Source organism: Pempheris klunzingeri, chromosome 6 (genome assembly GCF_042242105.1).
Source record: "Pempheris klunzingeri isolate RE-2024b chromosome 6, fPemKlu1.hap1, whole genome shotgun sequence".
Lineage (NCBI taxonomy): Eukaryota > Metazoa > Chordata > Actinopteri > Acropomatiformes > Pempheridae > Pempheris > Pempheris klunzingeri.
In genome coordinates this window covers 5,797,982-5,824,848 of record NC_092017.1, presented here as the reverse complement: position 1 = coordinate 5,824,848, position 26,867 = coordinate 5,797,982, and the positions used below count along the sequence as shown (strand labels likewise).

Here is a 26,867-nt window from a genome sequence, read left to right as displayed (position 1 = left end):
GATCAGCTCCAGCGACTTCTCCCGCTCCGGTGAGGTGTCAGAGTCAACTGCTCATACCCAACAACATGAAGCTAAGATGACATGACTTGCAGGCAGACCAGTACAAAGACAATGCAACATAAATAAATGGTGGAAGTCAACCACAGAAAACTCTGCAAGCAGTGTGTTTACCTGGTTTGGACAGGGGCATCACTCGTGGGAACTGTCTTCTGCAGGGACGAAGCGGACTGGTTGTGGAGATAATGATAAATAATCAACACACATCATAATTTTGTCTGTGTAAGTCAGCTCCACCAGGAGACTTCATTGCCAGGTACCTGATGACATCTTTGCAGAGTGGAAGGAAAGGCTGTTTCTGGTAGTGTCCAAACACCTCAAACACAATTGGCTGAGTCTTGATGTAGTCAACAAAGGATTTAGTAACTTCAACAGCAATCTAGAAAAACAACACAAGGATGTTAACTTGATCTATGAAAACCAGACATAACTCATCATTGTACACAGACACAGCTGATACTTCTTACATTCTGCACATGGTAGAAGCCAAGAGGGGGGCCACGGCCTGTGTTTTTTAGGGGTTCAGTGGAGAAGGCCTCATCATGGCGGTGGATGAAACTGAAATCAATCCAAATTGCAAAATATAACTATTCACATGTAAAACTGTAAACAAGAACGAGACTTATGTTGATAAAAATGGGATCAGAATGGCAAAATTATGATGAACTGCTTACTTGAACTGGCAGAAGATGTCAGCATATTCTGCGGAGATGCTAGAGGCTTGCAGGACAGTCACCCTGAAGGTAAAAACATTACCAATCCTCAGGTGCTCCAGAGTTGTGTCAAGCGGTCCGTCCAGATTGGCCTTCAGTGGATTCTCCAGCTCATCTGCACCAGCTGTGAGGAATGTAAAATAAAAATCAATTAAAATGTACATTTCAGGTAGCAGGCCAAGTCGCTGGGACTTGGGCCACTGATTTGGACTTATTAGGGCCAGGTATGACCTGCTCCTTGTTTCAGACCAGCGTCCTGTGTCTTTTAGGCAGAAAGCATCTGTCTGGCATCAATCTGGGAACCAGGTGTGCCAGATTTGTTGGGCTGAGTTGGGCACTACACAGCACACATACCCAAACACACTACACATTCATCCATTCATTCATAAAATACAATTACCCGCACATGTATTGTTGTTGACCTCATCAGCTGAGGGTCCCATTTCTGCATTCTGCCCCTCCCCCTCCACAATACGAAGCTCCTCCTGGGAAATCCCTGTACGGGACAGTCCTACGGAGCAGGACTCGGACTGGAACTGCAAAACCAAGGTGTAAAACAGACTGGTTAGCAGGTTACTGTGTACAGGTGAACCCTTTATCTACTACATATAGTGATTTCTTCTCTACCTTTTCGTACTGCTGATCCTCAAATGAAATTTTGGCAGTGCCTGACTGCCTCACTCCTGAGCCGTAGTCGGGAGCTTCCTCATCAGCTGGAGGGAAACACAAAGCACCTTCACTTCACTCCCTCAAGAAGTCACACACAGCCTGTCCTTTGTCTAAACGATTGAGAGGCTGAGGATCCGAGCCTTACCTGATATGGCCTGCACCGCCACTCGGAGGAAGCCCTTCACTTCTCCCTTCTCGCTGACGATGGCCACGCGGTGGACAAGAGGAACCGGATACAGCAGGTTACTCAGATAAACAAAAGCCCTGAATAGGGAGCAGAGAGAGAGAGAGACAGGATAAAAGATTAACAACAAACAGGCTAAGGAGATGGCTCACACTTGATAAAATTTCACTGGACTGGACAACAGAACACACAGCTGCAAAGCAACCAAACAGAAGCTGGGACTGCTCTTGCGATGGCCATGGCTGCCCTTTACTATTGCTTTGTGGGGGCTTTTCCTACAAAATTATGACATAATCAGGACAATTATGGGGAACATGCAGTATTCCCTAACTTTTGTATTGTACTGATGAAAGCTTGGTGAGGCTAAGGAGCATGTGTGTAAGGGTCAACTCTTTAAAAGACTTCAAAATACTGGAAACCAGCTTATAATGAAGCTGGACAGCAGATGTTTTCCTCATGACCAATGATTTCCATTCCTGAAATAAAGTTTTTTGCATTGCTTAACAATTAAATGCTGCTGCGCTAACATGTGCCTTGTGAACATGCCTCAATACTAAAACCCTACGCTACATATGAACTTTACAGAGCCAAAATGAGCACTTGAGGCATTTTGTATTTGCAATAGGTGAGAAAATACTTCAAGGGTAGTGACAAAGACTAACCATTGAGACCATAAATGTGGGAAGAACTGCACTAAAAATCCCTCTCTTTCTTGGTTTCTCAGCCTCTAATTTTTAGCTACGATATTTGATCTTGCAGTCAAGGACCACGTTTTCCACGAACCAATAGGGGTAGACATTTAAGGGTGGAGAGTGTAAAAAAGGAGAGGCTTATGACAAGATTGGTGAGGTGCAAAGGCATGCTCAGGACAAAAAAGGGTGAACAAAAAAGCTTTCAACTTTTCGACTTAAAGGAATCAAAAGCAAATGGAACAGAAATCATCATACAGAACATGGTTCAGCTTGAATAAAAACTGCCAACAGCTTGATATATTTTATGCTACACCAAAAACCAACGAATGACATCAGAAATCAAAGTGCACCCCCTGGGTCAAAGTGCTAATTTGTGCAAAGGAGGGGCACGAGTTCATCATCAGACGTATTCAAGTAAAAATTGACAAAAAAGGTCAAAATGAAAAGACTTGTGCTCTGGCATGCCTAAAAGAGACAGCTGCAGTAGAAACCAGCTCTTTCATCTTGAGATTTTGAGTCTTCCTTGAACACCACTTTTGAGACCAATTTTGAGACTCTTTCCTACTCATTCAGGTTACACAGCATGGTGACAACATTTCGCTGTGGGATCCTGTGTTATGCAAATCAGACCTGAATATGCTCCATGAGACATGTCAGTGCTTTGACTAGTGAATGGTCTTCTTTCAAAGCTGCTAGTTTTTCGTTTAGCCACACATCGGTGAGACACACACCTCAAGCAGCCGTTGAGCATCAACTTTGCTTGGATTTCCATGACAACAAGTGGTATGAGCTGACCCACCCTGGGCTGACGAAAGGACTTGTTTTATGAGTAGGATTGTAATATGCGGGAGAAGCATCTAGTGTAACTTGGTGTGAAAAAACAGTCAGCAAAACAACAAAGAAAGTCAAGCAACAGTCAGATTTGATGAGATTAAAGATAGAAAGCAAAAGATAAACCTTGGCGCCCAGAAATGTCTACTCCGGTGTCCACCAGTATCATGTTCAAGAAACAAATCTGTATAGTGGTTTGACATTTGAGAACATTTGTGTCTCAAACTTGAGGCACAGTGACAGTGACAACTGAGACGGGGAATAGAATTAAAGTGGCCGGTTTGACTTGGTGTACTACACAAGCAGGAAGTGTTTAAGAAAATGGAAGGAAGGTAAAAAGTATAGGTCAAGTTTGTGTTCAGATCCCCACTGAGACTATCCAACTCCATGTTGATATTACAGCTATAACTTACTTGACCCAACTAGATGGTTCATTGCAAAATGCCTGTCTGTAAACCAAAAGGCAGGCTAAATTGGGCAGAAGATGTGTGGCTGCCACATAAGAAAACAAAAGACACTCACATGTTGTAGAACCTTCCATTTCATGAGCATATCTCATGTACCTAGTCCACAACGGAGTGATGACTTTGTGAGAACACACTCTAGTGCTGTGTCTGTATTGTGTATTGCATTTTCAAAAATGCAAGTTCATCCGTGCTGACTTCTACCGAGGGGAACAGACCCTTCGTCTCAGCGTGAAAGAGCTAGTTTCCTCCACCAGCATGCTCCCGAAACCTCACCAACCTTCCCACTACACTGAATAATGGTGAGCGGTCGTAAAAGGGATCCTGGCCTTCGCTGGAGCCTTGGCAGAGCTCTCCCTCATCATCATCATCATCATCATCATCATCATCATCATCCTCCTCCTCCTCTCCCCCAAGCTCCAAGCACGGGTCGTCCAAAAAGATATCATCGTCCAGGTCCTCCAACTCCTCAAACTCCTCCTCCTCCCCTCGACCCTCCCGCTGCGGGTCAGCCAGCTCAGTAATTTCAGAGTTGGAGAGGGTCGGGGACGGGGTAGGGTCACTCATGCGCTCGCTCATGCATGTCTTGAAAATGGGGTTTCTGGTGCAGCCAGAGACATGGGAACTAGGTTAGAACAGTTAGATAGAAAGCACACACTTGTTCAAACAGGAGGGGCTGTAGAGCACCATATGGTCTGGACCACAGGAGAATACCTGCCTCCCTTAGAGCCAAAGTCACTTTTTGCTGTCTCTATTAGTGGAGAGTATACATGTGCAGTGGAGTCACAGAGGACAGATGGCTGAGTGCAAGACAGGCTGCAAAGGTTGTTAGACGTAGTTAACCGCCTTTGCTAAGAGTGCATGTATAGTACTTCAGTGGGCCAGACCATGAGAATGATGATTGACACTGTAGAAAAAAGGCTGGCTTCCAAAGAGGCCAGTCACTTGATTTGCCATTTGACAATTGGATGTCTAGAATCTTTTGGACAAATACAAATATATAAAAACATGTATAGGTATGTCATCTCTATAACATTATTAGGGATTTTATTTTATCATTTTTTTTAAATCTTGTATTTGTCTTCTCAGTATCATAAATATTTACTTATGAACCATCCAACTAGGCTGCCAGACAGTTAAAAACGGATTAATGACATAATAACATTTTGTCACTACTGGAAATATTAAAAGAGTGTTCATAATACAAAAGGTGTCTTTTTAGTTCTAAGTAAAGAAAATACACACTTGATATAAATAAACCGGCTACATCAATCTCCAATTGATTGCTGATCCATAATTTGTCCGGGGGACTACATTTCATTAGATCTGGTGCTTTTGGTTTCATGGATTACTCAAAAAATCTAAATGAGCTGACATACAACATATTTCGAGGGAACATTTTTCAGATTACTCCTTGACCAGGTTTGCTTGTCTTGCAGGAGCTTAATGACATTAAATGCTTGATATGCTAAATATTATGTAACAGGGCCATGTGACTGTGTGTAGGACCCATCTGCAAGAGAGAAAAGGAGAGAGAGAGGGAGAGAGAGAGCTTGGCGGAGAGACTGGGAGGCTGTGTGCCAAAGTGGGAGAGAAAGAAACAGCAGGCTTTGAGTAGGAGGACTGAATAAGTCGATCTCAAATGTTCCGTGGATGATTATTCCCATTAAAAAAAAACGGGCCTGGAATCAACAAGCATGTATCGATCATTTCCAGTGGTTGTCAATCCATCCTTTGTGTTAATGCCGCAAGCCATGCTCTGGGAAAAAATAAATCACAATGGCTACCACAAAAAGAAAGGGCTTGACTTATTAATAGAGCACATTCACTCAACATTGAAAATTGGCAGGACACTGACTTAAAACTTGGTTAGTATGCGAAGATATAGCACAGGTTTATTTAAAAATCATGAATATGCCCTTATTAATATATTTAAAAGCTGTTAGTGCAAATGAGAATAAATATGATAGTGGTGCACTCAGAACATAGACTGGGAACAACAGACTTCAATATGTAATGACAGAGAGAACATAATGAAGTGGGCTGCAAACTACTTCATGCTGATGCACAATATGTGGCACTTAATATGTGGACAACAGCCTCCCATTATCCTGAGTATGAGTAACAGAGGGCTTCTGTTTGTTTCTGCTCTGGACCTTTGCATGAGTTCAGTGTGAATGCCTTCCTGTTCTGTCCATAGTCTGTACAGGGCCAATGGTGTTCAGCATTTACCTGCCAACCAGACGGAACCATGGGAAGCGGTCATAAAAGGGGTCCCCTCCGGTCATCACATTTTCACTGTCTTCAGTGGTGTTATTGGGCACATCAGCAGCACGATCATACATCTCCCTCATGAGATCGAGTCTCTGCCTGCAAGCAGGAACGATTGCGACATGAAGTAATTGTGCCAAAAACAAGCACTGCATGGAGCTAATGACAAGTGTTGTTTCAGTGAATACTGTCCATTGTATCAAATGTATCCCTCACAAAGACACTATAAACATCATTTGTTTCTACTGTTTATCAAAGGCTTGTGGACATTTTTATTTGTGGGTGTAATTATTCATTTATCAGCAATATATTGGCCTCAGACGTTTTAAAAACATTGTTGTGTTCATGTACCTTAATTTCTCTAACGTCCAGTAGTGGGTGGCTCCATTTTTCTGATCCTGCACCTCCACGGCCACAATGGTGCGTGGGAAATGTCGTATCTCTCTGTCCTTGGTTGCCTCTGGGGGCAACAGGTCAGGAGGCAGCGGGGAGTAGAGAGTGTCTGTGAGCAGCACAAACTGGAACTGGACCTACAGGGGCACAAAAAAACATTGGTGTGGTCACACAGCCATAACATAACTTCAATCTGTGGATATAATGGAGGTTAAATGACAGCAACATGTTGGACCTTCTTCTTGAGTTCCACACTGATGGCATTGGCCTCCTTCAGGAAGATGGCATTTCCCCATAACAGGTCACGGAGAGAGGTGAACTGGTAGCAACGCCACTTACGAAAGCTCCACACAGCCAGCTCTCTTTCCCTCTCTGTCCATTGCACTGTGGGCAACAAAAGTTAAAACATCAGTTGGAGAGGATTTGCTTACCACCAACATAGATATATATATCTGTGTCCACTAATTTACTACCTTCCTCTTCTGGCTCTTCCTCTTCTTCAGGGGCCTCTGGGTAGTAACGGTCCACTTGCTTCTGAAGAGCCTCCAGCTTGCTCTCATAATCCTGGACAATTGATTAATGCATACCAGTGACAAATACATTTGGTCTCAGCACATTAACAAACCATTTAGGGACACATGTCAGGGAGAAAACTGTCTGGTCGATTAAAATAGTTGTTGAAATAGAAAGCTACAAAAGGATGAAGGTCCAGTATGAGAGGTGAAGAGATGCTTTTTTTTTTGCTTCTTCTATTTTGATATTTTTTGTAACTTCAATTACAGAACATGTAAACTATCAGCATGCAAAAAGATTGAATACAAATTAAATATAATTTTAGTTAGATCTAGCTTCCTGTGGCTTTAATGATAAACATAATGAATCACACAAAGCTGCTCATTGCAGTACCAATCTTTGCTGCTCCAGAAGGTTGTTGGCCTCTTCTCTTTCTTTGCGATACTGATCCTCCAACTCCTGCAGCCTGAAAACATAAACACAAGTAAACAAATCAGGCCTGAGACAGGTGATGCATCACCTCAAAGGAAACACTGCTTTGGTTTTTGCACTGGCATTGCCAAGTTTCTGCAGCTGCAAACCATTTGCAGTGCTGCATGCTCATATAATGTGGCAGCTGTTCAATTACTAGTAGGAATGCACTTCTTTCCCTCCTGACCTCCTTATCTGTTGTTCCTGTCTAAAATATTGTAGTGAGACCCTATCTGCTACCTACGCAACCTTTCTTGAAAAAGTTGAATGGCTCATTATTTCCCCAAAGTACCTCTGTTCCATTTCCTGTTTCATGTCGATGCCCTGTTTCTCCAGCAGCTCCCTCTGGGCGAAGGCCCAGTCCACAGGCTCAGCAGGGGTTTCGGCACAGGGGGTCTTCTCCCTCTCAGCCCTGGCCTGCACAGGGTGGTTGAACCTGAACACATGGCTCTTCCCCAGGATGATGCGATTTCCTAAACAGGAAAAAAAAAACATGTTGAGGTAAATCAAAGCATATAGACTGTACCACATCCATGCTGCCCCAAGGCACTATGAATAAGGAAAGGTGAAATTCACAAAAAAAATGTCTCAGTGACCTGATTTGAGGACTGTGGGTTCTGTCACTCTCTTTCCATTGACATAAGTCTCAGCTCCTTCACAGGGCTCTAGCACAACTGCTGTTTAGGAACAGAGAGGGAAATATGAAGCTTCACTACTGTCTGACAGTATTAAACTCTCGTGTACACAACTACAAGCCTGAGGAGTCAAATATAGATCACCCACTTTCTCCCAGTGGACCAGTAGAACTGGTAAAAGTGCAGTGCTCATCCTTGATGAAGTGGCCGCTGAGGACTATATCCTGACGACTGCTGGCGTCCTCACGTCCTACCCTAAAAAATAAGAAAACGACAATATGATGTCAGAGCAAACAAGTGAAAAAATAAGGCATATGATTTCATATGTCAAGGAAAGGAAGACCACCCCTCCATCTATCTAACCTGGTGATCCCGTCTTTAATGTAGTACAGCAGGCACTCAGACATCAGAGGATCCTCGTTGAGGTTCACCAAATGGGGTGTCTGCCACAAAGCAAGGAGCAATTTACTGACTGTAGAGATTTGGTGAGTAATATACACAAATCACTCATTATCCATATGTTATTTACAAGATAACATATGGATACACTGCACATCAGAGAGCTGAAAAGCAATCTCTCCCAGTTACAAACATCAAATGATCTGCAAATAGCTAAAGCCATGCAGTCAAATTCACTCCCCATTGCTGCACAGCATGTGTGTTTAATGTAGTGCAGTCAGATGCTATAGGGCTACAAACAGCCATAAATCACTGAAATGGGGGTGCTACCATTAAATTTTCCTCCATGTTTACACAAATTTCTGCCTTTGGGGAGTGTTTGAAGTGAGTAATGGAGTAGATTTTAGAAAACACTTAATGAAAAAGAAAAACCCTCGGCTGCTCTGCCTTGCCGAGGCTCCTGTTGAAGTGACACTCAGAGAAGAAGAGAGCTTTAAACACTTCACAGCTACAAACCTCGTTGGGGGAAAACAACCCGACTGTGTCGATAAACACAGGCTGGGGCTTTCTAGGGTTATCGGAAGGCTTTGGGGTAAATAAACAAGCATTGTAGTGAATAATTTAAATTGTAAGAATAAGATCACAGAGGACTTTTGGAGATGTTTCATATTTCCTTCCTTACCTTCTTAGGAGAGAACACACCAACTGTCCCACCATCTTCCCGCATTGCTACACCCATTTCTGCAAGCAAGGCCTCTCTGTGGATGGATATCAGTCTCATTAAACTTCATTATTTTGTATTCGCCAAGATCAGTATAGTTTATATGAGATTGTTCTTTTCCTTTTCCTTTTTTTTAACTGCGCAAATGTAAAGTATTCCATACTGCACATACAACCTCATTGCTTTTGGACTGAATTAAAAGATTTTATAGTATAGAAAAACAGGATTATTAAGTATACTATAAAATATATTTTTCTTGTATATTAATTAATTAATTATATGTGTCTGTTTTTAAACAATAAAAATACGAAGGGGATAAGTATCAGTAGGTAGGTATAAGTAAACTTAAGAAAAATAAAATGAAAAGGGGATTTTTTTATGTCTCACCTTTCCATTCTAATGGCTTCTGTTCGGCGAAGTTTTTCTTCCCAAGTCTCATTGAGCTCAGCAATGATTTTCTCTGTTTCCTATTTTAAAAACAGTGGTAATTAAAGTGAACAGGCATTGTTAGGACATGTCTGATGATGGTGTTCTATTTTTTTCCTTTTTGTCGACCAATCCCCTAAAAAGACCAAAAGCAACAATGAATTGATCCCACTGACAATTTTTGTCTTTGCATCCACTGCCTATTTCTTATTCCTCTGACCCGTATAGCTCCACTGTTGTCTCCACAGAAGCTGTTAAAAACACGTCAACGAGCCACACTGTTGCACTGGTCGACATGCTCCTTAATTACAATGAATGTGGGCACTGTTAGTTTATTTTGATCAACCCCACACACTGTGCATGGTCCTGCTGTCATATATAACCACTAGAGCACCAAATCCATGACTGAAAATAGTCAAATGCACAACTGTACAATTTACTCCTGTTTGAGTAAAATTGGATAAAACTGCACTGATCCACTGTTCCAGAAAATTATCTAATCTTGTTTAAAAACAAAACTATAGGGGGTTTAAATCAATGATCATGAACCACGACGCCCCCGGAGTGTGTCTTTGTTGCATATTACTCTCCTTGTCACTCCCCTCAGTTCCCCTCTTTCTACTATTGATTCTCTAGCACACGCACAAAATGCCCCAAAGATACTGAGAGATTGATGACTTCAGTGGGAACAAATGGACCAGTCTGGGTCTGTCACATGGTATTGAAAAACAGACTAATACATTGTTGTTTTAGCTCTTCTCGTGACATTTGTTATGAGTAAAAATGCTTGATGAAGAAACAGAAGATTTATCTGCATATGATTTCACAATTTTCAGGTGATGAGCATTGGGAATAGCCAATATGCATGCAGTACAATTACGCTGCACTGTATCAATACAGAGTGTGGGTTTAAAGAACTGCACTGTGTTATGCAGCGTTCACCTTCAGCCTCTCGATGGCTTCTTCACTGCCTGGGCTGAACATGATGCGGTCATGTAGACTGGCAATGGATCCGGCACGGCTGGACAAGGCTGAGAGAGACGGAGAGGGACTCATCCCCGTCATGGCATTGGTCACTGTGGAGAGATCATCCCTTTGATTCACAGCTTGGCCTTTATTGTTATTGTTCTTGTAATCGGATAGGTCTGCCGGCGTGGAAGGGGGACAGGGTGTGTACAGGAAGTGGGGTAGGAAGGAATCGATAATAGGGAACAAAGAAATGCAAACAGATAAGGAAGAGAAGAGAAGGGAGAATAGAAAAGAAAAAGAGAGAAGATATGTGGCCTGAGACAACGCACAAAAACTAGCAAAGAGAAATTTGAACTTCTAGCAATCAAGCGAGGGCAGCACCAGCAGAAAGCCACGCGCAGAGAAGACCAACTTAAAGATGCAACATGACCAAAGAAAATGCAGCTATTGTACAAAAACTTCAAGCACAGTGTCAAAATGCAGGAATATTCAAAAACAAGAAAATGTAAAATTGCTATATACTGAAAACCTAGTCTGAGACGGGGATATTCTATTGCTCGTCCCATCTTTAACAGCAGAAACAAAATGAGTCATCATGTATGGAAAATAAGGCCACCCTTTGTGCAGAGACATAATGACTCATTTGTAATAGGGTCATATTTCCTACAGAGAACATTGGGAAGCCAGAGCTCTCAATTAAGATTATTATCCAAAAACAGCAAGATGCATTTAATGCTCAGAGTGCTTCTCTAAAATTAGCAATGTCAAACAAATGAATGAGAGCAGAAATCCATTTCTCTGGCAGAGAATCAGACAGAGGTTTGTTTGTTTAGGCAGACTTGAAAGTCCTCATTGGATATTTTGGGGAAAATTGAGTATAGTTTCTATTTATCTAAACAGTCTACCAACGGACCAGATTTTACAGCATGTTCTCTATTTTCTGTTCAGTGTTTTATCTTTGCTTTGTTGTGGCATCTCAAAAAGCCTACGACAGATTCGACAAAATAAAGAATATCAACCTTGCAGCTGCTGCTATGGCAACACAGAGCAATAAATTAGGAAAGTGTATCACACCCATCCATCTGGACAGGCTGTTGCCTGCCAAGATGGATCACATAATATTGCCTTCGTGGGGCAGTTTATGAAGTCATGTATTATAGAGAGACAATAAAAATTTATGGCATGAAATGAGATGACTACCTCAGAGATCCACATTATGGAAGTGATCATACTCTCTGTAACTGATGGCCGCATCATCATCTTATGTTGTCTGTTCTGGCTGCCAACAGGAGGCGATAGAGCCAGACAGACCCTGCCAGGGGAATGGGAAGCTACAGTTTCTACATCAGGGAAATTAAAGATTGGCATAATACATGTTTTATTATAGCCCATAATCTTCCATGTTGCATTGCACTGTTTAGTTGTTTTATGAATATTTAACCTCTGTCTCATTAATGCCACAGCTACAAAGCCATTCAGAGATTTCTTCAGCACCATGACATGGCACAAATAGTAGAAAAAGACAAAGCTTGAAAATCACCCTCAGACCTGGACTACGTGCTATTTATACTGCTTTAACATTGGCTACTAGTTTTTCAGTGCAACGTGGCTAAAACATTATGACATTGTGGTGCTGCAGAGAACAAAAAAGGCGCTATTTACTGTCACAGTAAGCACCGGCATTGCTAAGCTGCCACAAGAGCAAAAGCAAGAGTCAGAAAACACACATTTCAAACCATCTATATCGGCACCAGACGCTCGATATGCTGGGAGAAGAGAAGATAAAGAGAGAGAAAAAGAGAGAAAGAGAAAAGGAGAAACAGCGAAACACCTTTAGATAAAGATATCCATGGATTTTAACATTCACTGGTTATTTCCTGAACACCTGAGTCAACATAAATTAACATCAATGTGGCTTCTTGCTGTTGACACTAAATTCTACATTTCCTCTGATGCAAGTCAATAGTGTCTTTTCATTAGATCCTCTGTTGCTGGTGAATGCCCACAATTTTTATCACCACACGTCCACTTGGTAAATAGACTTCCTATTATGTGCTTACAGTGACTGGCTTGACATGCTAGCTCTAGATGCTTGAAACCCTAACCCACATCATGGGCATAAACTGTACTTCGCCAATTCTGGCCCCACTGTAGTCCCAAGAGAATCAGTATCTGCTCATCTCCATTCACATCCTCCCATTGGTTTTTTAGTGCTTGTTCTTAATTTGCTTTGTGTCCTATCTAAACACACATCAACTCACACAATGTTTGTGAGCACAGAGAGAATTAAAGTGCAGTGCTTGTGAGGTGAGACTGACAGTGTAACAATAAGAAGAGTGTGCACACTAACAGAAGGATCTGAAACCATTACAAACATTTGAAATTAAATCTAGAGATAGCACTAATGGTCATAAACCCAATAAATGATCCCTTACTCTCAATGATGTCACCCAGGCCCTGGGCGTAGAGGAGATCTTTCAGACGAGACACCTCCTCCTTCAGCTCGCGCACCAATCGGTTGTTGGGATCCTCGTTGATCACAGCGTTACAGCGAATCTGTTTGGCGCGGTCAGCGTACCTGTGGGTGTAAGGCAAGGATCAATGGGCATGCTGACAGAGGTGAGGGAGGAGACAAAGAGGCACATGCACACACACACACACACACACACACACACACACAGACACAGACACGAAGCAACTCATGAAGGGTGTATGAAGTAGGAAGAACTGATGCAAGCCACTGAGGAAAATGTATATTACACAACACCTCTGTGCCATTGGCATCAGTGTCCTCCAAAGCCACATTCAGCAGCTGTGTGGGAGGAAAAGACGCAGCAGTGGATGTGTTACCCGCTCTCTACCTGAGTGTGCTGAGGGTCTCATCGTAGTTGATGTCAGCTGGACTCAGGGCAGCTACCATTGCGGTACGAGAATTCCCCCCTGACACAATGAAGAACAACACTTTGGCTTCAGTTTGATCAGAACTAATGGGTCAGTAAGAAATAATAAAACAAATATTGTGTTCTTACCCAAATTTTCTCTCAGTAGCCAGGTCAGAACTGAATCTCTGTAGGGGATGAAGCTTTCCACTTTTTTCTTCTTTTTATTCTGAGTTTCACACACAAAACACAAAATTAAAATCACTGCATTTAATGGCATTCAGGTTAAGACAAACAACAAATAAATCAACACTTAGAAATATGTAATATGAATAAATTACCTTATTCGACCCAGAGTCCTAAAAGGAAGTAGAAGAAGCAGACGAGAGAAATAGAAGAGAAGTAGTAGAAGTACAATTAACATAGATAGATAACATCTCCTTCATCGTGCAGTGTAATATATGCAGATATAATACATACCACTTCTGCCAGGGCAGAGATGACTTTTCCCAGTGTAGTTAGAGATTTGTTGATATTTGCTCCTTCCTGTAAAAGAGTGAGAAAAGGAGAATGATATTTACATTGCAAGTAAGTCTGCTGATTAACTACTTTAATATAGATTTAGTCACAGTGATTGTTTCCCATGTACGTGAGGGAATGTGTTTTCAAATCTGTGCCTGAATATCCAAAATGCATTTCACCTTAAGCCTAGTGCCTTTGGCTCCGGTAGAATCCGCCCTCTCACTGCCAGCCAAATCCACCAAACTTATTTTGCTGACCTGCAACAGAACGTCTAATAAATAAATTGCAACACATAAAAAAGCTAAAGCCAATAATCTTTATTCCAGGGAAAGGTTTGGTTAATAAAAACATCTTGACAATGTTACCTTATCTTTACTGTATGACCTTCAAGCAATCATTGATTTCCGGTACACAATGTAGATTCAAATCACTGTCATCAATCAGTGCATAGATAAGCAGAAGCAATAGCTCAATGTTAAAGGAGTTCACTCAGGATGTGATAAAACGCTACCTTCTCAGAGGTGTTATCAGTCTCAGCATCATGCCGTTTCTGAGTGAATATAATGTTAAAAACAGCGTGCGAGCGACTGCTGGTCTCATTCATGTTGGTAGCAGCCACAGTCCTGTAGAGACAGTTAACACATTTGTATCAGTTTGTGCAGCAGGCTGTTAGCATGCTCAACATTTGTCCAACAAGGAGGATGTGTTTCTTACGATGACGGAGCAAATTACTGGTCTTTACTACTATTTCTACTGTAGGTCCGACAAACAATATGAAGAGACAGATTTCAAAGTAGGTGGGGTGCCTGAATAAACAAACAGTTCCATCACCTGGCCTTGTTGCCAGAGTCCATCAGGTCCTGGATGTCATTGTAAGAGGTGACAGCCAGCTTAGACAGGTCCTCCACATAAGGTCCCATCAGAGGATGTTCTCGAACACGTAGGTTCCCTTTGTTTTTGGGGTTCAGTAAGTCCCGCACACGTTCACAGTAGATTTCCATGTAGCTAACCTGTTCAGATTCATAATATGAGCTTGAACATTCAAAACAGGTGTGAGGCTCAGCTATGCTGCACATACAGAGTACCTGTATTTGTATCAACTGCATTAGTAGGATTTGTTTTTATGTCTACCTGCCCAGGGACTGCAGATGGAAATGTGCTTGTAGCTAAATCTGGAAACATTCGCTTCTCTTCTTTGTGTGAGATTAATGTTTTTTGTACAAGGGCCCTGATAAATAAATGTGATGAACTAAATAAAACTATAAGCAGGGCAGCTGAGGACAGAGGGCAGCAATGCTTACCTCCACAGAATAAGACATGCTGTTGTCTGTATTGTCATTGATCTTTGTAAAAAGATCTTCACACATCTGGAGGGAGAGAAATAACAAATTGTTTTACTATTGTCAGAATTGTTACATCTGAGAAATTGAAAATCATCTTTCCTTTGAGTTATTTTCAGCACTGGTCAAGTAATCATGATAAGTCTGTACCAGGGGAATGATTCCTTGTTGATCCTTGACATCCTGTTTCCCCATCATGGTGTAGGACTTGCCAGCGCCTGTCTGACCATAGGCAAAGATGCAGACGTTGTAGCCCTCGAATGCGTGCAGCAACATTTCCTCCCCGATGTCTTTGTACACCAGCATCTGAGAGGCAAAATTAACGTCCTCGGGCTGTGGACAGATATCTGTAATCAGCCACTTAAATCTAAAACTTTCTCATGAAAATGACAAGTGCAACATAAAGCGTCCCACAGTAATGGCGATGTGTGTATCTTTTGGTTAGGGTGTCTCTAACTTGCGCTGTGGGGGTGTAGAAAGAGTTACCGAGGTGTGGGACCAGTAGGAGTAATCAAAGTTGAAGCTCTTGGTGTCTTTGGTCTGCTTGGGGTTGGTGATGGCTGAAAGACAGGACAAGGAACAAGGGTCAGAGGGAGGGTGAGAGCCACCTGTGTGAAACTGTATCTCTGTCCTGTGCCGGTCTCCTGTTTTGCTAATAGAGCTGGGACAGCCTTCATGTTAGCCTCCTCTTTCTGTACTTATAGTCATCTCTAATGTTAGGACCTCTACGTTAAAGCCAAACATTACACTACAGATGTATTCAGACAAGAAGCCAAGTGGCATCATGTTATCTCAGCTGCTTATTCATCCTTGTGTGAAAATTTCAAACTACCATAGTACAAACAGTGGAAAACAGTTACTGCCTTTAAATGTTTTAAAAGTGTAATTTGCAGGTTTGCTGAAAAATAACAGAGGGACTCTCTACTGGGCACTGAACTGTCTTTTTGTTCTACCCATCTGTGTGAGTGAAGAGCTCAGGTTGGTTTCAAACTCTATGAATCAAACTTGACATCCAAACATCCAAACTTGTGAGCGCATGTGAGCATCTGAGAAACACCATGAAATACCATGGACATCAAAAACAGGGTTAAAAATCTGCAGTAGAGCCCAGCTGGTAGCTCTGTGAGGCTGCACTCATGATACACCAACAAAACATTGATTGATTCAAACTATTTTGCAGTTCTTACTTCCTACTTTCAAAGTTTGGCCTGATGGTGGTGCCAGATTAAAAGGCCACGTTGGTACCTACCAGGTTTCTCTATCTACCAGTGGCCATTTTAGAGCAGCTCAGACTCAGCTTGTCAGGCTCAGCTCATCTTTCAAATGTCTCAGAGTGAAACAGGCCTCAGCTCTGAGCTGCGTTTCATCGGGCTCAGTTGTCCTTTGTTAGCCTTTGTTACTCAACTTCCTGTTACACATTACATATTAATGACTTTAAATTAAAATCAGATCAACACAATGTGGCCTTCTATTGATTTCTGATGGTGAGAGGGTTTTTTTTTTTTTAAATCACAGAGAATCCCAGTCTAAACAATAATACTCTGGTCTGGTAGATTTAAATCCCCTGGATGTTCATTGATTACTCAAGCAAATCTTGTCTGCCTGATCAAATCATGTCCTACTGATATCTCGCCAAACCTGATATTATAACTGCTCAGTGACCCTTAACGAACTAAACTGAGGTACTCATTTACTTTATGATGGTGACACACACATCTTTTTTTGGTTTGCAGCTAATAAAGCTGTATATGTATAGTATATTGTATGCATCTTCTCTCAACACAGGATCATGACTGCTCCTTTTAAAGCAATGCCTTGAAGAAAAGACATGATATAGTAATGATTCATCGTTCAATGTATATGTGAGCAGATGACTGAACCACTCCAAAGAATGATATTCTCAATAATATTTGTCTTTAAGAGACAAATAAAGCCCCTGGGAAGTCTGTTCAGACATTTTACAATTTGCTTTGTGTAGTTGGAGGAAAAACATCTGTCAAACGACTATCAAATTATTTTTTTCTATCATTGTCAGTATTGGAATCAATGTTTTTGTGTGTGTGTATGTGTGAATACTACAGCACCTGGTAGCGTGCCCACCCAAAAACAACATAGCTGGTGTGGTTTTGCTGAAGCCAACTATGAAAATGCTTCTTTCTTACTCCCAGAGCTCCAGACACCATTTTCCCTGCTAATGCAGATGCTGTCATTAACAGAGGAAAAGGCCCAGGGCTAAGTACACTCTCAAGTAAGTGTACACACTGTTATTTCCTCTCTACACTGCTACTGTGTTTCCAGCAATGAAATATAGGCCACTGTGGCAGACTTGGGTCTCCAATTTCAGGCCCATCCCTCACCATGACAAAAAGATGAGGCGTCATTTCCTGGGTACTCTGGAAGATGGCCACTTGTGGACATAGCTGCTGTGTGCAAGCAGTGCTCTTTATGTTATTCATATTGATCTAAGTAGTGTATTCTGCACTTTTAATCGTCATAAAATACACAAGACCTGCTGCTAACCACAGCTGCAGAATCAATTACTCGTCTACAAATGTTTCCCATATGGACCATTTCCTCTACTGTGCACTGCCCCCTGCCACAAGTGGTTCTCTACAGTAATGTGTCATGACATCAGACATGCCAGTTACAGCTAAATATCTACGTAGAACTGGACAGACAGCTATGCGGTCAACTATAATGGTCATTATGGTTACAAAGGATATTATATGGATATTATATACTGTTATGGATAACAGTCGTGGTGTTGAGTTCACCCTTTGCACCTTTCCAAACTAACAACTTTCCAAATAAAATTTCTGGGAAGTGGTAATCCAGGTGAAACACTAAAAAATGCATCAGTGGTTAGGGTTACTGGTTACTGGTTACTGTCACTGTACCTTGTTTACAAGATATTCTAGAGAGCAACAACCTATTACTTTTGTTTTTATACTACATTTCTGATATGCAGTATCAACACACAACCCTTCCACAGCTAAAGAAAAATGGGCATTTAAGAGCACTCTGTGAAAAGCCTCTATATGTGCACAAACACTAAACTAACTGTATGTGTAATACAGCCCGACAAGGAATAAAGGTCATACAAGGTCTCAAGCTGCCATGTGATGAAAGCAGGAGACAAACGTTGTTGTTTCTCCTGGTGAATAACGCTGACCTATAAAATCTGGATTTTATAACAGAAGAAAGCCATCAAATAAACCAAATCTAAAAGGATTACTTTACCAAATCTCTAAAATACAAAAATATATCAAGATCTGACTATTACCCAGAGGCACATCACCTGCAGCACCACTTCTTCTCATTGCTTACTCATTTCTAATTGTGATATGATTCATACAAGCCCCTCCTAAACTCCAGCACCGGAAAGTAAAGCGTCTTGCTCTCAGATAAGGTAATTACTTTTGAGTGGCACTGACTGTCGGCATACATGAGCGTTACAGTGAGACATGGGGCAGGGCTGCCTCTTTAAACTGAACTCAGTAGCTTGGGTGATGCTGTCAGCGGACACAGCATGTGTGTCAGAGTAGACTCCACCTGAGGCCAGTTAAAGCAGCATTTTAGGCGCACAGAGCACGTCTCCGTCATCGTGCTCCCCTTTACTACCTGTTCTCTCCATTTATGACGGAAATGCTTTTTAATTATGAGCTCTTCAGAATAACTATGTATTACAAAGGCATAGTTCCAACTTTATTCAGTCTGATTTGATATATCAGACATTGTATCAGTGATCAGTGATTTTAATTCCCAAAAATTGAAAATAGATAAACGTATTTTGATGTATATATCATTTTTCACAGGTGTAATGTTTAGTGTGCTCACTTTTTACAGAACTATACCTCTCCGCATCACTCTCACTGCCAGTGATGGCCACATCATTTATCTTAATTATGGTGGTGATTATCTGCTCTAGATTAATTTTAGTTGTCATACATTAGCATCCTATCGCGGCACATTCCATGTTTGTCTTTGTCATAGCTGCTGGGCCTTCATAATTGTGACTGAGTGATGCTGGTCAGACTGTCACGGGTGACCTGCCCCAGTCAATAGAAGAGGAAATGTGGCTGCGTCAGCAGGTTGGGCAGAGGGGATGTGAACCCTCTGACAGTGACTGGAGGAGAGCCACATGGATGCTATATTCAGCAGCAGCACTGGCTGTATGTGGTATGTTGTCTGCTGCTTCTATCCCACGTTATAAAGCCTAGAAAGTCTTTAAGACACTCACAAAACTTGCACTTTAGTAGTCTATGTTGAGCCAAAATCAGGATTACAGAGATGTAAACATTCCGCTAATGAGGTCTTTAATTGTGCTAAAAATGATTGCAGCGTGAATTCACTCAAAACTACAAATTTTCCCTAAAATAATAACATTTATATGAATTTGTTTACAGGGTTATGTCTACATTTACACAAGCAGAATATAGCGCAACTTATATTTGCCATTGTGGTGGGAATATAAACTTTTTCACCATTTTAGATGTTAGCTGTGATGGTTAAGTAACAGTGAAATTTATAATGTGTAATGTTTTTTCTTTTACTGCATTATAAATTTAAGTCTATCAACCAAGTATATGCTCCCGGTAGCCTTCTAAAGAGAGGCCTATTTTTCCTTCAGGTCTGTCCCCTGCATCTTAATTAAGGTCAGCGTGGGAGGGAAGATCTCTTAAACAACAAGATTACTGCCATTCTCCAGCTTTGTGGGAACTGGGCTATTGACCCACGCATGGGTGTCAGAGAGCACAAAGCAGAGTGAGACACACACAAAAAACCCCACAACTCCTTCTTCTCCTTCTTTTCCTCAGCCCAGACTACAAAAGGACAAGGGGGCATTTATACCCTGCCTCTGTACCCCCTCTAGACACTGCAACCAATGGGCTATTTCATGCCAGTCTGCTCACATCCTCCAGTCCACATCCAGAGCCATTGACTCAGTTTGGAAGAGAACAATCTGCTCTGCTGAAAGACCTGCAGTCTCACTGAAAGCAGCTTTGTGCTCGATGTGGGTCCGACCAACAAGACATGTTCTAGGTAATGGTAAACGTTCATTAAATCTCTGGATTTTATGGAAGATTCATTAAACTCAATCATGATTTAGCCATGAATAAAATCTGTTCATACAGACCTAATTTTGTCTGTTAAGTGATCAGTGCAGAGGTTTTCCTTTAGTCCACTGTGATATCCATCCTTTACTTTACTTAACGTTTTCCTGAAACCTACCACTTTATCAGCTTGTGATTCATACTGTGGGGAATCAAGCCCAAAAACTCACAGATTTAACTGGGTGTGAGACCTTTTGCACAGTGGTTTGTGACATGTATTAGATGTCATAACTATTTCTGATTTGACTGTCAAAAATAAATCAGAAAACATATATGTCTGAAAAACAAACACCAGAAGCAGCCAAGTAGCAGCCACTGTTGTTGTAGTTCATGTTTCCTCTGCATCGTTCTATGGAAGAGAAATCTATAGTACTGGTCATTCAATGCCTACTGTGCTTTGACAGCCTGACTGATGATGTATACTGTTGAATGAGGCACAGTACAGTTTGTACTGCAAAACTACTATGTTGGGTTCTCACATGTACTTGGATAATTTCCTTAATTGAAAACAAATAAGCTTTGCGTGACTAGAAACCAAATTCACAGATTAAATCAATCAGGATCTCACCGAGGACATTTCAGTGGTGTCCTCACTGTAAATATGTTGCCTGTGGACTACAGTGCCTGTGATCTGGGTTTACACTGCTAAAGGAGACACTGCTGACAGCAAATACTCATTGTCCACAGCTGTAGAGACATAGGAAGGAGCTCTGTGCCAAGGCAATGACACCCCTGCTACTGTGGGTGTCAACAATCATGCAGTGAAATCCGGGAGGGACGGTTCATACCAAGGATACTTTTAACATTGTAAATGCAACAAATCACATGGTAAACATATGAGGGCCCAAAAAAGCCACCCAGCTTGTTGTCTAGTCACCCATGACATGAGGAAGGAGGAGGGAGATGGCTAAATTAGGCCAAACGGTAAATATTTCAGGAAGCCTCATTCATTATTGACAAATGGCTTTACCTTGCTAAGCAGACTACATATCGAGTATCTTTCCAGTCTCTTTCACAGTCCTCGCTGCGTGCACTGTACAACCCGAGGAATGTGGGATGCTCTGAACTACACACCAAGAAAACTTACAACATATGGCCACAAACACAAACACAATATGTTTGGGAAACTTGAGTCTAGAGACACAAATACACAACAAGTGACTCTTCCTAATGTTTATATGGACAGAATCATTCTGTTCTTCCCATCATATCTAATGTGGTTGTGCTTATTGTGTATTTGCACTGGTGGCAGATTTGAAGAGAAAGATCAATTATGAAATGTTGAATAAGACGCCATTTTAAAATCTGGCTTAATCTGGCCACATTAACAAACACCAGGCCTTGGCCTAAATACATACCAGGTCATATATGCAGGAGATTATGTCACCCACAGCATGATGTTGTGTTGACAGACTAAAATCATTTCCTACAGTATCTCAATGAAATTAAAGCTGATTCTAAATAAATGTCCGGCTCATATCACATGTCATGGAATACGCCTCACTTGTTCACAGCAGATTTGTACAGTAACCCCTGATAGTCTGGCACTATGCAGGAGGAATTTATCTTTTCAGTAATCCTCTTCGCACATGTGGTGGTAGGGAGGGGGGTTCAGAGGTCAAGGCTAGCAATAGTTCAGAAAAGCCTGAAACCATGGCCTCTGGTTGAAGAAGAATCTCCCGGATCAGATTACATCTGGCTGGGTTCCTTCTGCCATCCATGTTTTTTTTTCCTTCTGTAATCTACATTTAATTCTCAATTAGGCGATGAAACCATAAACACATATGCTGCAGGTAAACGTTAAGCTCTTGTACGAGTACTTACTGGTGGTGTTTCCAGACATCTGAATGATGCATTTGCTTTCTTTTCCAATTTCCCTTGAATTGAAGGGGCGGACTCGCACCGCCACCTTCACAGAGGCCCCTGCCATGGTGCAGTCTTCCTAGCACCTTGGGGTGCCTTCTTTAGTGCCCGGGTGTGGGGTCTGCAGAAGGGAGTAGATAGTAAATCCTATTGAATAGAATTCTCAGTTTGATCAGAACGTCTCAGCTCATGGTATGACATGGTATGATTCATGCCACAGTTTCTTGAGCATGTCTTATGTTACGTTGTGTTATGAGGTATAATTTTTACACATGTGTTAAAAACTGGAAGGGGATGAATATTACACCTTAGGGTTGACGTGATCAGCACAATAGAGGAGGGCAGGGCTGTGTGACTGTTACATGAAAAGACCATGCATGGTCAGCTACAGCCATGGGAGATGGATAATAAAGCTAGCAGTAACAAAAGAAGTGCAGCAGCAGCTAAATGTCAGGCTGTTTCCCTGGATGACAATGGCACTGAAACCAGCCACAAATCCAGGGTCTGGCTCCATTCAGCAGCTCGGTTTCATGAACACCCCGTAACTCATCATACTGTCTCCTAAAAGACTAAACATAAGCATTAAATTGCTGTGTGAGTTTAGTATGTGGTGGCATCACGGGTGTATCGAGAGCAACCATGACTCATCATCAGTGACGATCAAATTTTATGTTTTTATCAATAAGCTTTAACAGCGAGCAATAGGATATGATTAGCTTTCACAGCACAGCTCAGGTCAAACTGCAAATATTAGAAAATATCATGATTGATCACGTCATTCCTTTAACTTAATCTATGCCCAATATTTGGAATCATGTTGGTTTTTACATCAATATTCAGAGTATTTCCCTATAGTTTGTGACTCAGATGTCTGTCATCATAATTGAGGGTTGTAAAATTGCTGTGTCACCCTGCTTCCTGGCACATCCTCTACAGCTGGCACCTAAACAGATTCATTTGTTGAGATGTATGCGAGAAATGTTGTTACAAAGGGAGTTGCACAGTAATTCGTTTTTTTGGGGGTTTTTTTTTTCATGGTGCAGCCACGCTGTGAAGTGAGGATGAATCAGGATAAATGAATTAAAGCAGGACAGGATCATATAAGAGATTCAACATCAAAATCAGCATTGTTTTGATCACTAAAACAAATCGATGAGGATGAAAGTCACACGTACGAGCATATCTTATGTTCACAGGATGTAGTGTGTAAACTAGAACACTTTAAGTTCTGAAAAATTAAATCTGCTTGTTTCCCCATCAACATCCATGTCCATAATCTTCTCACACTGATGCTCAGACCAATCAGCTGATGATGCAGCTCGGCTGGGCGGCCACCATTTTCCCGGTGACAAAGGCTAATGTAATAAACCATGCTGGTGTGTGTCAGAGCATGGCGACAGTTTGATACAAATCAATCCACCTCTTCACTCGTACAAAAATCATTTCAATTTGTAGCTTTTTTTTTTTTTTTTTTTAGCAGGACAGCCACAAACCACGGGCCAACAGTGGCTCCGAGGGCCTTTATTTTGTTAGGCTAAAATTGACAATTCATGGCTGTAATTACTTTGTGAAAATATACTTGGTGCGTCATTTTTACGGCTTCTGATAAAAACGTCTTTCCAATGAACAGCTGTGGCCAAACGTCGTTGACGTCTCGCCCAATGACAGGGCGTTTGTTCAGGGCTTCGCTAAGGTTACTCACATAACCTTAATGAAGAGACATTTTCATCACAGAGTAGCAGCAGCACGACACCCTGACACCTCTGGTACCTCTGGTGTCCATGCTGAGCTTCAGCTTTAATGTCTTTCTGCCTCTTTAGTATCTTTCCGACATTGACAGCCTGTTCAATGGCCGCACCCTGTGCCCCATCTCTTCCCAGGAGGTTCAACACTAAGTAAATAAAGACTGTCTCATTAAAACTGCACGGCCGGTGGGACAATGGAGGGGTAAAAACGGCAAACGTACCTCGGCGGTGTCTTTACCGTCTTGCCCCCGTGTAGAGACCGCGTTTGTCGGGCTCGTCTGGCTTTGCTATCCGGCTCCGAAGCCGCTTCCACCTCCTCTGCTCTCCTCCAGGTCCGGCACCGTCCCAGCTAGCAGCCTCTCCTCTCCATGAAAACGGGAAGGGCTGAGTGAGGTTACCCTACCCTACCGACCCTCCCCCTCCCTCTGCCCTGCCCTGCCTTGCCAGTGGGGAACCGGGAAGGAAGGAAGGAAGGAAGGTGGCCCGGTGTTCTTTGCGCTCCGAAGCGGTCAAAATGGCTCTGTTGTCTCCCTGCCTTTGGTAAGGATGCTCGTGCTCCACTGAGCCGGTGACATCACCACCGAGGGAGGTAGCAGCATCAATGCAGTAGTGGGAAGGGAGAGAGGGGGGGAGGGAGCGGGAGGCAGGGAGAAAGACAGGGAGCCAGACCTGTATCCCTCCTAACACCTTATATACAAGCTGCTGATGGCTCCCACTTTGATTTGAAGTTAGAAACAGCAGACAGCACTATGACTGTATGTTATGTGAAGCAGCTAAGTTTACTTACAGGACTGCTTTGAATGCAGCGGACAACAGAAGCATAAAAACGCATTTGTTGTGAAAAGGGTTTAGTGGGTCAAGCCAGGGGCATCAAGCTGAGAGGAGACAAACCGGCACAAAGCAGGCCTCTGCACCATGGGAACTGTCTGCTCAGTGGAGCACACAATATACTGTATTATCTGGACTGGAGCACAGAAACAGGATTACGCAGTTGCAGAAATATTATCATGTTTCTTTTGCAAATGTGCTGTTCCTGTACGCCTCTCCCTGAAGTGAGGTCTGCATTGCAGTTTGGAGGTTTTATATTCAGCTTTGTGCCGATAATTTCTGCCCACTGCAGCAGAAGTTAAATGGAAAATCATACTATACACGCAGGCTTCCTTTTTCCTCCAGCGGACATTTTGACTTGTCATGGCGGAAAAAGTCCACAACAGGGGGTATATGTTGTGTTCACGTGTCCCAGCATGCACAGGACCCTGAAGCTGAAGCAGCTAAATTCAATTCAGCCATCTTTGATTTTGATTTACTCACATCAGAGCTTTTCTTACTAATAAGTGCCAAAATGTCTTCTGTTAACCAACTGCTGTGTTACATGCAGGTTAAACTGGCCCTCGTGTTGAAGATTAGCTAAGGGATTGTTTTTTTTTTATCACCTGTAGCATGGGACTCCTGTCAAGTCAGAGAAAAACAGCAACAGTTCAGCCTGTGTTTTTGTAGACCTAAAAATAAAACTGACTGTAAACAGGTCAAGATGAAATGCAGAGATGTTCTGGTAGCAAAGCTCTTTGACGGTCATTGAGCTGATTGGAGTGATGAGAGCACCAGGCTTCATAATGTCAATGTGTCCTTGTGCAAGGGATCTGACCTGCACACTCCATGACACTAATGGTTTGGTGGCTATAAAGGTTATTACTATCAGATCAGTATGTTTTCTTTTCACTGTCATCCATCTGAAGACAAACAATTCTGCACAGTAAAGCATTTTACCGTATGCAGTCTGGATTCTGTATGCCAGCTTTTTGGTTGGAAATGATTCTGGCATGTATTCAAAGTGCCTTCACTGCATGTTACGGTATACTCAGTTCCTAATTAGTGGAAATAAATTCTCATCCAAAACGTGAATGGACAATTCGTCTTTGTCCTCTGAGGGGAACATGAATCTGAGACTTTGCAGTCAAGCACCATTTATGCCACCATTCTTAGGTCCGAGCACGTTCTGGGCTCTCTAGTGATGTGAAGCACATCTCACAATGGTGGGCATTTAAAAAAATCAGCAAGTGATTTAAGTGATCAAATGTGTTATTCTGTGAGGGTGCTGTTTTTTAATTAGGAGAGTCAAAACACACATTTTAACATTCTAACGTCCATTGTGGGGGACACGTGTGTGGTTGCTTCTTCTCATTTTCAACCATCACTTGAGGAGGCAGAAAAGATTTAGTAAAACATTGCTGAGGGAGAGTCAGACACGTAGAGTACGATGAAAGGAGGCAGGCAATAGAGCAGATTTTAAAACGTGTTTTATATTTGTTTCCAGAATTCAGCACATGGAAATGATTGAAAAGAAAATGTATTGTTTTGTCCTCAACAGATCGTGCCTTATAATATAGCTTTTGGGGAAAAGAGACATGTTATGGAAAACAAATTATTAACATTTCTAGAAAAAAATCGTTTTGATATGTTTTTTCGCACCAATTACTTAAATGATAAAAATCGAAATATTAATTTCTTATTCTATTAAATTCTTTTCTTCCAAATCTCAAGAGGCTATGCCATGTTGAAGATAAACCACAGGGTCCGTTGTACATGAGGCTCAGCAGCAATAAAGGGTAGTGGACAGGAACTCTCTATCTGCTGGTAGGACACTTTGGCTGCTCAGGTTTCAGCCTGAGTGAAACACAATGCAATTGTGTTTTGTGACCTTGCTCTTTGCACAGTCCTACCATTCCTACTGTTCTCCCTCCCTCTCCCTCTCCCTCTCTCCCTCCCTCTCTCTCTCTCTCTCTCGCTCACATTTGCTTGATTTGTATTGTCTCTCTTGGGCCCCCTCTGTCTCCTGCACGTCTATCTGATGCAATTGCGTTATTTAATTCATCAGCATTAAGATTAAAATTTCAAGATCTAATCCTTGCAGCGTAGCCGTGCTCAGCCAACAGCTCACAGAAAACATAAGAAGTAAGTGTGAATCAGATGATGTCACTTGCATGAATCACCACAAA

General features: G+C 42.0%; 1 protein-coding gene across 1 annotated transcript in view; it reads right to left on the bottom strand.

Moving 5' to 3' along the window:
* Window positions 1-24,152, bottom strand: part of kif1aa (kinesin family member 1Aa) — a 35,197-nt gene extending 11,045 nt beyond the window's left edge. Inside the window, exons 1-32 of the mRNA XM_070831619.1 lie at window positions 24,093-24,152; window positions 22,088-22,247; window positions 15,636-15,709; window positions 15,300-15,482; window positions 15,111-15,176; window positions 14,641-14,819; window positions 14,321-14,432; window positions 13,989-14,066; window positions 13,768-13,833; window positions 13,438-13,516; window positions 13,270-13,348; window positions 12,825-12,986; window positions 10,382-10,490; window positions 9,401-9,480; window positions 8,975-9,050; window positions 8,257-8,336; window positions 8,042-8,148; window positions 7,855-7,935; window positions 7,551-7,731; window positions 7,181-7,253; window positions 6,748-6,838; window positions 6,510-6,658; window positions 6,233-6,411; window positions 5,843-5,980; window positions 3,891-4,211; window positions 1,585-1,703; window positions 1,398-1,483; window positions 1,171-1,300; window positions 732-885; window positions 525-615; window positions 318-436; window positions 172-227 (exon numbers count right to left, since the gene is read on the bottom strand). Coding sequence (XP_070687720.1) covers window positions 172-227; window positions 318-436; window positions 525-615; window positions 732-885; window positions 1,171-1,300; window positions 1,398-1,483; window positions 1,585-1,703; window positions 3,891-4,211; window positions 5,843-5,980; window positions 6,233-6,411; window positions 6,510-6,658; window positions 6,748-6,838; window positions 7,181-7,253; window positions 7,551-7,731; window positions 7,855-7,935; window positions 8,042-8,148; window positions 8,257-8,336; window positions 8,975-9,050; window positions 9,401-9,480; window positions 10,382-10,490; window positions 12,825-12,986; window positions 13,270-13,348; window positions 13,438-13,516; window positions 13,768-13,833; window positions 13,989-14,066; window positions 14,321-14,432; window positions 14,641-14,819; window positions 15,111-15,176; window positions 15,300-15,482; window positions 15,636-15,709; window positions 22,088-22,193 — 3,604 coding nt within the window. The 5' untranslated portion in view covers window positions 22,194-22,247; window positions 24,093-24,152. The remainder of the gene's footprint in view (window positions 1-171; window positions 228-317; window positions 437-524; window positions 616-731; window positions 886-1,170; window positions 1,301-1,397; window positions 1,484-1,584; window positions 1,704-3,890; window positions 4,212-5,842; window positions 5,981-6,232; window positions 6,412-6,509; window positions 6,659-6,747; window positions 6,839-7,180; window positions 7,254-7,550; window positions 7,732-7,854; window positions 7,936-8,041; window positions 8,149-8,256; window positions 8,337-8,974; window positions 9,051-9,400; window positions 9,481-10,381; window positions 10,491-12,824; window positions 12,987-13,269; window positions 13,349-13,437; window positions 13,517-13,767; window positions 13,834-13,988; window positions 14,067-14,320; window positions 14,433-14,640; window positions 14,820-15,110; window positions 15,177-15,299; window positions 15,483-15,635; window positions 15,710-22,087; window positions 22,248-24,092) is intronic.
* Window positions 24,153-26,867: the final 2,715 nt, after the last annotated feature.